Source organism: Oryza sativa, chromosome 2 (assembly GCF_034140825.1).
Source record: "Oryza sativa Japonica Group chromosome 2, ASM3414082v1".
Classification (NCBI taxonomy): Eukaryota; Viridiplantae; Streptophyta; class Magnoliopsida; order Poales; family Poaceae; genus Oryza; species Oryza sativa.
This window is the reverse complement of record NC_089036.1, coordinates 24,444,552-24,457,101: the sequence shown is the minus strand read 5'-3', so window position 1 is coordinate 24,457,101 and position 12,550 is coordinate 24,444,552. Positions and strand designations below refer to the sequence as shown.

The window sequence follows — 12,550 nt, the reverse complement described above, 5'->3', positions numbered from 1 at the left end:
TACGGCCAGAAAATCGAAAGTTTTTAGCCTCCAAAACTGTCGACAGCTAGCCAGCAAAACCATTGTTTTTTTTATGTTTCACCCAATGCAACGCATGGGCATTTTGCTAGTAAATAAATAATTCCCAGAACAAGGCTCCCATTAGAAATTTGAAATGTGGGCATGTGGGCCGCGGACTTGAGAGGCCGTATTAACTTGGGCTCTTGGATTACAAATCATCCCGTATTGTAAAGGAGAGATCGTTGGCCCATATTGTTAAGGAGAGATTTGTCTCCGAGCCAATTCCAGCCGGAAATTCTCCCTCCTCATAGCCTCGCGCAGTCGCGCTAGCTGACGGCCACGGCGCCGGCGCCGAAGCTCGCGTGTGCTACTTGTTTCCGTAATTCCGTCTCGCACCCGCTCGCGCTCACTGTCACATGCCGTTGCCTTCGGTACGCAACTGTGACTCCCACCCTCGCTAATCTAATCTGAGTTGTTACTTGTCAGTGCTCCGGCTTGTCCTTGATTTGTTTGCTGTTGCTGTCATCTTCCGTGCAGTGCAGGCTCCGTATGCGGCATTGGTCGCTCCAGCGTAATTGTCGATGGGGCCTCACCGAGGAGCTCAAGTTTAGAGTGGTAAGTGTTTTTGTTTTTTTTTTCAGATCTCTGACGATTTTTATTCTATTCACGTATTTCTCTTTGTGAATTTCAGTATCAGGGATGGTTCAGGATGTCGTTGGTTTGAGGGTTCTAATGCAGCTGAAAATGTCCCTGTATCTTCTTTACTAGCTGATGAATGTGGCTTGTCTAGATAGTAATGGCTACATATTGTTATCACCTATTATATTGGAGCTAGGGTTTGAAATTTCGTTTCGAAAGTTCCGAAATTTTGCTCCCCACCGGAAAGTTCACATCTCGCCTGAAATTTTAGGTTTTTTTTTTTTGCAAAAGTTTCTGAATTTGGTCAAAAATTTATTCAAATTCTTTCAAAATCAGTCAAAATTTCAAATAATTTTGGCCAAAATTTTTCAAAATTTCCGAAATTTCGGTCCCCTAGTAGAAAAACCAATTTCAAATCAGACTGAAATTTCGGATCCCTCCGATACGATATTATTTTGGCCCAATTTTTTTATTTTCTTGAATTTTGGTAATATTTGTTCAAAAGTTTATAAAATTCACCATATCGGCACCCCCATACAAATACCGAAAACGAAAGATTGAACCCTACCGGTAATTATATATTTCCTTGTTTGCCATTGATTTATTAAGGTTTTATTATACCATTTTTTGCTTGCATTAGTATCATCATCTCATGATTGATAAATTAATAGCATCCGTTCTATAAAACTTAGAGTTCAATTCAACAAATTTAGTCGAACTTTTAAAATTCTAACCATTAATTTTATCAGATTGTTAATTATTGCTTTTCTAGGGCCATAAAGGTGGAAATAGTTCAATGGAAGCAAGGTCGACATTCTGGTTCCTCTGAGAAGGGTTTGAATAAGAAGTAGAAGGTTAACATGCTTCCGAGGCTAAAATTTTTCGGCTTCACTCGATCAAGAAGTAACATACTATGCTCTCTCTGTATGAGAGACAGTTTATTATCATAATGTGTTCTTTCCGTTCTTTTTTGTGTGGACCTTGTTCTGACATATGGTGATCCTTTAGTAATGGCTTTACCATTTTGTTTTTAATGTGGTTCTGGAAGATGTAAAACCCTGTATAGCTCCAAACATGCATCCTGGGTCCTCGTTTTCTTCAGCATTACTGAAGTTCTAGAAGTACAATAGGCTTACGCAAACGGCAAGTAAGAAATTTTTGTTTAGGTGTCTTTCAATATTGGGTTAAATTTCACGAATTAAAAGTTAACAAATGTGGATCAAATTCACCATTCTGACCTTGATGTACAGTATACAGCTCACAGTCACATGCATTCCCTTGTATGAGGTTTGCTTTTAACTAACAGGGAGATGAGCCGCGGGAAATTTATTGAACCTTCAAAACAACCTTGACATATATGCATATTTTTTTTCGCGAACGCACAAAAGATTGCACGTCAATATATTAGAGGAATAGAGTTTTTGTTACACACCGCAATTGGCCAGACCGGCCTATGCCAGGGAAGGGGAAAAACAAAGTCAAAAAAACAAGGAAGAGAAAAAAGAAAAAGAAAAACTCGAACGCTACTCCAAACAACGAGAGGGGGCAGAGCCACGCTACACTCCCAACAAGTCCCCAAAGGAAGTGATGAACCTTGAGTTCCTCTCGACACTCAAGGCTATTGTTGGCCCGATCTTTCGGTGAGTTGTGATAACTACGATTTGGGAGAAACGTTGACGATCCGACTACAACCGTACGAGACGTTGTGTTGCGCCTTAGCGATCGATACACCTCTCCGTGGGTTGTTGATCTTGCCGGTGCAGATCAACCCTATTCCTGCAAGCAAATCGAAGAAACAAGCAAGAACAAGATAAAAGCAATCTGATATTGCAAATAGAAATTTAATACAAATGATAAGTTGGGGTTTCGAATACAAGCAGACGGACGGTCTAGCCGATACGCGCGCTGCAAGCGAAGTAGCAATGGCTAAACTTTCATCTAAACAAAACCCAAGAAACCCTGAAGGGGTAACTAGCTATATATAGGGGTGGGAGGACGACCTAGGGGTGCCTAGGGTCGTGCTCCACCAGCTTGGGGCGCACCCCACATGGGCCTCACCTGGGCCAGGGTCCCAAATGAGGTTACAAGCCCATAGGCCCATTACAGGTGTCACAGCACCTTGTTTCTTCAGTTGCTACCGACTGAGATGGAATTTGGCAATGAGGCTTGATGCATTGGAAAGAGGACTCCGAGAGCTTTCCATCAAGTACTCACGGGCTGAAAACGGAGGTCGTATGGAGCTTCGGCGGCCGTTTGAAGTCAGCAGTGTAGCAGGTGGCCGAATTGGATTTTGGCACTTGGAGGACTCGAACTTGGTATCTTGTTGTTCATCCATGATGTGAGCAACGGATGTATCCGTAGTAGCCATGGTCACATCATCCTCCCCTTCTTCACGGAAAACCGTCCTCGGTTTTTCCATATGGTGTTCTTCATATAGTCCATTCAAAATAACCTGTTTCATCCAATCAAAACTAGAGAAACTCGAAATAGTGTGATTAGCAATAACATGTTTCTCTAAATCCAAACAAATGAAAACTCTATGCACCAAATATATTCCTCTATCATTATATTTGCCAAAGATATGAAAAATAGCATTAGTTAGACATGGCAAATCAGACTTAGCAAATAATTTCTCCTTCAAATTATCGAGCTCACAAAAATCATCAAACTGAACATAGCCCAAAGTATTTAAAGAAGATAGCAATTTACGTTCCTCAACTTCATTAACAATATGAACAGCATGCTTAAAATCAGCACACAAAGAAACACTAGGAATAGCATGTTCATTCACTAGTTGTGGCATGGATATAAGTGAAGCATTATCACACAACTCTTCTTTATCACAAGGAACAGCGAGTAAATCAACTTGTGACAAAGGAATTCCAGCATTTGGTTCCACTAACGGTTGCTCTACTTTTGCATGAAAAGTGGACAAATTTACTTCGTTAACAATGCACTCACCTTGATTAATTTCAGTACCATTTACTTTACCTTGGATGTCCTCTTTAGATGATGGAGGTGTCTCGAACTTGAGTGTGAACAATGGAATTGGTGGCTCTTTCATGTCTCTCTCCTCCTTTTTGTGATTACGCACTTCCTGCAAATAGTTAGTAATTGGAGGCAAAGACATAGCGTGTTTCTTTTTCATATCCTCCTCTATTTTACTTTCAGCATTGCAAGCAAGTTGTAACAAATGAGAAAGAGATGTATATCTTTGACAATCAAGCATGTCCTGAATTTCTTTGTTAAGCCCACATAAAAACCTCAATTCTTTAGCTTCTTCGCATTCATCTAAACCACAATGTAATAAACAAGCTTGCATATCATGATAGTATGAAGTAACAGTTCTGGTATCTTGTTTTAAACATTGTAGTTTGTTGAACAAAATGTCAGCATAATACATGGGAACATAAACATCTCTGAAATATCGTTTCAGGTCTTTCCAAGATTGTGGTATTTTGTTATGCCTACAAAGATGTTTCCAATCATTAGAAGCATGTTTAATTAAAACACTAGAGGCACACATAACCTTTTGTTTCTCCGATAAGACATGCTTTTGAAATTCACTATCAACCGCTAGCTCCCAATTAATGTAAGCACGAGGATCATAGTTTCCCTCGAAATAAGGCAGTGCAGATTTGATCTTACCTAGAACATCATCACTTACCTCATAATGGTCATGTTGATCCCTCCTCATGTCTCGACGAAGATGTCGATGTTGAGCACAGCTATCCCCAATTATCTTGCATATCCCTGCCATTGTTAGTAGAAAACAAGAAACATACACAAAAATATGCGCGTTCCTATTAACTACTAGGTAGTGGCAGCTCAAAAATCGCACACACTCAAGCTTTTAACCAAACTCTTACAAGATCTTACCAATGCAAGTGGAATGGTGACATATACCGACTCAACCAAGCACCCCAATGAAGGTTGGATGTATCGATGCCTTGGCAAACACTTGCGGTAGGCTGTAATCAAATATGTGGAGCTCTGGGTAGGGTTAAATATGTAGCAAAGGAATAGCAAATGCTCAAATCAGATAATGCAAAGTTGAATAATTGTTCAAAGTCAAGTACCGTGCTGGTCCTAGGCTAGAACGTACTAGAGACAAACGATACCACAAGATAGCACTAGGAACAACTCATGCACAACTCTGATATATGAAGTTTAGCTCAAACATAACAGTATTTTCTCTTTTCTTTCTTTCTTCTTTCTTCTTTCTTTTTTTTTCCTTTTCTTTTCTGTTTTTTTTTGTGTGGCTTTTTTTTTCTCTTTTTTTTTGCACCTTTCTGCCTTTTTTTTTCTCACTTTTTTCTTGATTTTTTTAAACAAAAACTGACTCAAGGACCTTAATGTAAGATTACAGGGACTCAAACATAAATATAAAATTTACAGGGACTCAAATATAAAAGTCTAAACCCAAAATTAAAATTATACAAAAAATGGAATGCTGAATTTATGCCGGTTCCGTTTTTCCAAACAGATCTCGAAACCGACACCAAACAAAAATTCGCCAAGGTGTTTGACACAACTCGGAACCGTGGAATTGAGGGAGGGGGTCGGACTCGGCCAAAGGGGCGAGTGGGACTCGGCAAGGAGGTGGAGTGGATGGCAGCCGAATTTGGTGTATGGGATAAAAAGGAAACTGATTTTTAACCAATCCAATCTACTATATCTTTCCAAAACAAACTTGACTACTTCCAAAATCAGATATGGTAATTCACCTTCCTCCTCTCGTGCACGACACAGGCACGGCCAAAACAAACACACACAAGGATCGGCAAACTCTAGATGCAACTCAAGAACTCCAAAACTAACCGACAGAAACTTCTGAAAACTACAAAAATAGAACCTTGGCAACGAGCCGATTCCGTTTTCGTAGGTCCCGACAACAACAGAGACACGGTGGCAGCGACGACTGTGGTACAAAACGTGACCAGAACTCGAAACTCTAAACGAACTAGACGCTAAGACCAGCAACACGACATGACGATGCAACACAAAATTCAACAAAGCAAAAACTGAAAAGAACAATGCAATGGCACAATATGGCTAGGTAAATGATACGAATTTTTTTGTATGGCTATTTTCTGGTTATAGGAAGATAAAAACTCACCGAGCAACGAAAGCTCTGATACCACCTGATGAACCCTGAGTTCCTCTCGACACTCAAGGCTATTGTTGGCTCGATCTTTCGGTGAGTTGTGATAACTACGATTTGGGAGAAACGTTGACGATCCGACTACAACCGTACGAGACGTTGTGTTGCGCCTTAGCGATCGATACACCTCTCCGTGGGTTGTTGATCTTGCCGGTGCAGATCAACCCTATTCCTGCAAGCAAATCGAAGAAACAAGCAAGAACAAGATAAAAGCAATCTGATATTGCAAATAGGAATTTAATACAAATGATAAGTTGGGGTTTCGAATACAAGCAGACGGACGGTCTAGCCGACACGCGCGCTGCAAGCGAAGTAGCAATGGCTAAACTTTCATCTAAACAAAACCCAAGAAACCCTGAAGGGGTAACTAGCTATATATAGGGGTGGGAGGATGACCTAGGGGTGCCTAGGGTCGTGCTCCACCAGCTTGGGGCGCACCCCACATGGGCCCCACCTGGGCCGGGGTCCCAAATGAGGTTACAAGCCCATAGGCCCATTACAGGTGTCACAGCACCTTGTTTCTTCAGTTGCTGCCGACTGAGATGGAATTTGGCAATGAGGCTTGATGCATTGGAAAGAGGACTCCGAGAGCTTTCCATCAAGTACTCACGGGCTGAAAACGGAGGTCGTATGGAGCTTCGGCGGTCGTTTGAAGTCAGCAGTGTAGCAGGTGGCCGAATTGGATTTTGGCACTTGGAGGACTCGAACTTGATATCTTATTGTTCATCCATGATGTGAGCAACGGATGTATCCGTAGTAGCCATGGTCACATCAGGAAGCAACGCCCGCTAACGACCACAACCGGCCCTCCGACAGGATGGACTCTAGGACCACTGAGACCGAAGAGAGCACAGAGTCAAACACCCTGGAATTACGTTCCTTCCATAGCTGCCACGAGACATACCGGTCTCTTAAGGTATGATACCTTGGAAATTATTGTCACTAAGGTCTAAATGCTTGAGCTTTTGAAGCTTTATAAAACTGGATGGTATGTTACCATCAAGATTGTTGTGACTAAGGTCTAGTTGAACGAGGTTTCGAAGCTTTCCCACATTGTACGGTATACTACCATGAAGATTGTTGTAACTAAAGTTGAGACGATCTAGCTGCCGAAGATTTCCTAAGTTGGCTGGTATTTGACCATCTAAGCTATTCTTTCCCAAAGAAAATTGTATCAAGTTAGTAAGATCACCGATGGATGATGGTATTGACCCGGTGAAATTGTTCTCCTGGAGATATAGAAGTTCTAGATTCCTCAGTTTTCCTACCCATTCTTCGATTGTGCCAATAAGATTGTTTTTACTTAGCCACAAACTAGTTAGGCCATGAAGGTTCCCTATACTCGGTGGAACCACTCCTACAAAATGGTTTACACCCAAATTCAGATATTGCAGATTGGTGGATAGGTTACCAATCGAGCTTGGTATATCTCCTTTTATTTGATTACGAGCTAGGTTGAGTGCTTGAAGAAGGGTACAATTTGCAAATGCGTGTAACCATTTTTCATTGTCACTTGCTTCGAGATGGTTACCCGCTAGATACAAATCGGACAGATTTGCAAGCTCACTGAGATAACTAGGAACCTGGCCATAGAAATTGTTGTTTGTCAAGTCTATCAACCATAGCCCCGAAGCGTTGATAAGGGAAGTTGGTATATGACCTTCAAACATATTCCTCGCTAAGGAAAGGAATTGGAGATTAGGGAGCACATCGCCAATGTTGGGTGGCAGTGCTTCTTTCCCTAGCATGTTATCACTCAACCATAAAGTCTGTAGAGAAGACAGATTGAACAGTTCATGTGGAAGTCGGCCTGATATGTTGTTCATAAAAATGTTCAATGACAACAAATCTGACAATTTCCCAAGCTCACGGGGAATGCTTCCCTCGAGATGGTTTATTTGAAGAGAGAGATAGTTTAGGCCGGTAATGTTGCCAAGGGTGGGAGGGATGGTTCCTGTGAATGAATTATTGGAAAGACATAAGCTCGAGAGGTTCGTTAGAAGGCCCAATTTGGTGGGAATTTCACCAACAAGAGAATTCGAGGAGAGATCCAACACCCTTAGTCTCGAACAGTTTGCAAGCCCCTCTGGAATAGTATCACGCAGTGAGTTATGCCTAAGATCCAGGACTTTCAGTCTGTGGAGATGGTTCAGCGGAGGCAATTTGCCGGAGAAATGGTTTGAAGAGAAGTTGAGTGCCTTGAGAAACGTGAGGTTCCCAAGGGAGGAGCTGATTGTGCCGGACAGGGAGAGTTTGAAGAGATTCAGCGCCGTGACGCGCCCAGGGTGCCTCCGGCTGCAGCTAACGCCGGTCCACTGGCAGAAGGGGACGCTTGCGTTCCACGAGCTCATCGCTTGCGTTGGATCTTCCGTTATATGCTTCTTGAAATCCATCAGGGAGAGCAGATCAGCTGTGTTGTTCAGAGTTGCTTCACAACGGATGCTGCCAGCTCCGTAAGACAGCAGCAACAGCAGCAAAAACGCCAGAAATGCAGCCATATTCAGAGGATGATTTTGGTTTCAAAAGATCCAGAGGATGGTTGGCCTCAGCGCCTTCCTTATCTGCCAAACGTAAAGCGTGAACATTTCAGCACAAAAGTACAATACGATAGCAGTAATTTAACACTAGAGATGTATTTCCAGCAGGAGCAGACGATCGATGAGACGACTTTGCGATGAATGGTTAACATGCGCGATAAATTGCATAAATAAATATCGAGAGATCAGAATGCACCTCGCCCGGCGTGTTTGCTTCCGCCTTGTTCAGTGCAGAGGTTGGAAACTCGCTTGCTCGTAGGCTCGTAGCTAACGCGGCGAAAGGTACGCATGCACCTGGCACACCCTATCCGGTATAAAAACAGCTTGAACGGGCGGGCGTACCTCAGCTTCGCTTGATATCATGCCTTAGGCTGTGTTTGGATGCCCCCTTTCCCAACCCCTCTCCCTCGTTTTCCGCGTACACGTTTTTCAAACTGCTAAACGGTGTGTTTTTTGCAAAAAGTTTTTATACGAAAGTTACATAAAAAATCAAATTAATCCATTTTTTGAAAAAAAAAATTCCAAATGGGAACGGCTTCTAGCGAACACACTCTTAGCAGGTACGATAGCAGACTATATAAGTCAACCGTAAGCACATATCAAGAAGATAAATAAGAAGAGATAAGAATAGCGAGCTATAAATTTATAGTCAGCTGTAGCACATACTACAAATGTAATATGTGTATGACAGGTGAAACCAGGTACTACTTGTGTAATACTCTCTCCGTCCCAAAAATTAAGAAATTTTAGAGTTGGATACGGTTATTAAAAAAGTAGGTAGAAGTAAACGGTGAAGGGTTGTGATTGAATGAGTAGTGGAGGTAGGTGAGAAAAATGAATGGTGGGAGAGTTGTGATTGGTTGGAAAGAGAATGTTGGTGGAGAAGTTGTTATATTTTGGGATAAATTCTAAGGGCTAAAATTTGTTATATTTTAGGACAGAGAGAGTATATATTTTAGGTAACGAATTAGCTATTAAATTGACTATAGATGCTTTGGAGCTACTAGTAGGCTATACTGTTAAACTTGCTTTATTACATTGCAAGCAATGAATTTCAGTTCTTCAAACTTTTATTTCCTTTTGCTTTTTAGGCAATAAACCACGGCCGCACCGCACTTCTGGTGGAACCATCACAGATTCACAGGTGTTCAAAGAAGAGCTGACACAACTTGCAACAGACTGCTTGAAAACAAAAGGTAACGGAGGAACTTCCGATGCTATTTAAGGTGAATTGAAATCATTTGGTACTTAAGAAAAATTGAATGCACTGGATAATTAAACCACCAAGAACATAAACGATATTTTCATAATTATTATTTACACGTAAACTTCAGAGTAAATTTCAAAAAACTAAAAGATATAGTGAACAAACTATCACAGAACTATAGATCTAAGATGATATATTAGAAAACTGTAGATTTAACATCAAATTTATCGTAAAACTACCAATTTAAGGTGGAGTATTGTAAAATTAAAGATTTAGTAATAGAGTTATCATAAAGAGTAATTTTACCATCCAACATTTAGTACCTTAAGTTATCATAAATTTTTTTAGTACCTCAAGATACTTTTTAGTGTAAAATTTGGTATCTCTCAAATAAAATTTAGTCCCTCAAGGTAGTTAGTACCAAAATTTTGTGTGCAAAATATGGTACCTCGAGGTACCAAATGTTGGATGGTAAAATCGCTCTATCACAAAATTACATATTTTGCGTTAATTTAATCACAAAACTTGGAGGCCTATAACTCAAACATAATGGGCATGTTCGGCTGCACTTAACTTTACTGTTGTGTAGCCAACACAAACAGTACGTTGTGTCTGCAGCTGCAGCAGCAACGGCTGCGTATAGTGGCTGTACCAGCTAGCTGAACAGACCCAATGTTAGTGCTAAGAATTTAAACGCTAAAATATGTAGTTTTGTTATAGTTTTATTTTTAAATATGTAGTTTTGTGATATTTAGCCATAAATATATAGTTTTATAATATATCATCTTAAATGTGTAGTTTTGGATAATTGGTTAACCTCTGTAGTTTTGTGAAATTTGCTCTAAACTTTATATATTATATTTATCCATTATGTTATTAGAAACTTTATATATTATTCACTATGAGGGCTTGCAAACTTTCATACTGGCCAAAGCGGAGGAAAAATGATCTTTTTTTCCATCAAATACATCATCATTTAGTAGTTTGATAAACATGCTAACGGATAACGAGAAAGTTGCTAAAACTAACGGCATAAAACAACGGGGCCTAAAGCAACTTTTAATATAGCTAAGAGCAGTTTCATGAAAACGTCAACTAGTTTTAGATAATTTATAAACATGCATAATAGGTTTGCCTATTCATATGGTTCAAATATCTATCTCCACTACTGTAATAATACTACAAGAATAGGTTTTGTTTGTCCATCGACGCGCAAAGTTTCGGTCCACACTTCATGTAAAAAACACCCTTTCTGGATGAACATCTGGTTCATTCTTTCTCTAAGATTCCATTACAACGCACAAGCACTGTATAATTTGTTAATTACTTCTTCCGTTTCATATTATAAAACTTTCTAGCATTACCTACATTTATATAAATGTTAATAAATGTGTCTAGATTCATTAACATCTATATAAATATGAGCAATACTATAAAGCCATATAATATGAAACGGAGCGAGTAACATACAATATTCTTTTTCTCCTCATAGGCTTGCCTTTATCTCATACTAATAACATACTCGTACGTTGTTAAAGTGATGAAGGATGATAACTCTGCTTTTTAGTACTCCCTGTTCTATATTTTAGTATTTCCATTCTTCGTATAGATTCACTAATATATATGTGATATACATATGAAACACATATATAAATCCATACATAAATTTATTTAAATCTCAAAACATTTTATAATCCAAAACTGATATAGTGGTATAGAAAAACTACACGGCATTCCCTCTTAAATACTAAGGCTGTGTTCGGTACTTTGCTTTCCCAACTCCCCCTCTGAAATACGAAAGTTGCTTTAAAAAATCATATTGATCTATAGGTTTTTCGTTTTCCGTGCATGGGATATGGGTTTTCAACACCCGCCCCCGAACACAGCCTAAGAGACTAATGTCACGCCATTTCTTAAGTACTAGTTAAGCCACTGAATTGTCTAGATTTGTCAGGTTTCCAATAAATCATCCAAGTGGTACAACCCACTGTCATTATCCTCCGATAGAAAGCTGTTAATATTATCCAGTCGACAGCATGTACAGATTTAAGGAACGAAAGTTCCCTGATGTAGAGATACCGAATGATTGTGGAGAGGTCGCCGATTGAATTCGGGATAAAACCGCGTAGCAGATTATTACTCCCTAATGTATAACGCCATTAACTTTTTAACAAACGTTCGACATTTCGTCTTATTCAAAAAATTTATGTAATTATAATTTATTTTATTGTGACTTGATTTATCATCAAATGTTCTTTAAACATGACATAAGTATTTTTATATTTGCATAAAAAATTTGAATAAGACGAGTAGTCAAACATTGGTTAAAAAGTCAACGGCGTCATACATTAAAATATGGATGGAGTGCTAGCTAGCGACAATATTTGCAGAAAGCTAGCTTTGTCTGCCAGTAGCTTCAAGTTTGTTTTCAACTCCGCATCTATCCAGTCAATATGACCTAGGTTTGGAACCTTTGAGCAACTCCAACAGATTGATTATCCCACTCTTCAAACCAAACAATATAAAACATAATAAAAAAATAAGGTCTCACTGGCCATTTAAATGACTAAGCCATCTCACTGGCCAAATACCCAGGTGGGCTGGTCAAATCTAGCCAGCCGGTTTAGCTGGCCAAACCATAGTATCGAAGCAGTGCTAGTGAGAATTTTCTTTAAAAAGATAATAATAGTATTTTAATAAAAGAATTTGTAAAAGTGGAGATGGACCGTCAGAAATCATAAATTTAGTATCATATCGACCAACCAAAGTTTGATATGGCACATATCGAAGAACTACGGTTTGATATGTGACCTCTCGGTATGTGGTTGTTCGATAGGTTGATAATTTGATTAAAAAAATAAAGAATACATGTCCTAAGCTTGTTTGGCCGGATAAAATAAATAAATGTGCATGACGCGACCAATCGAACTTGCGAAGTTCGATATGTCCTCCTCACCGAATTAAGGAAAAAAAGAAGAGTGTGCATGTATGATGGCCAATCGA

General features: G+C 39.6%; 1 protein-coding gene across 1 annotated transcript; it reads right to left on the bottom strand.

The window, feature by feature from the left end:
- Positions 1–6,714: 6,714 nt before the first annotated feature.
- LOC136355274 (probable LRR receptor-like serine/threonine-protein kinase At3g47570) lies at positions 6,715–8,346 on the bottom strand. The gene is made up of 2 exons (XM_066307660.1): positions 7,560–8,346; positions 6,715–7,253 (listed from the first exon to the last, which is right to left on the bottom strand). The coding sequence occupies exons 1-2, from the start codon at positions 8,299–8,301 to the stop codon at positions 6,715–6,717; spliced, it is 1,281 nt and encodes a 426-aa protein (XP_066163757.1). The 5' UTR covers positions 8,302–8,346.
- Between the last annotated feature and the right edge of the window lie 4,204 nt (positions 8,347–12,550).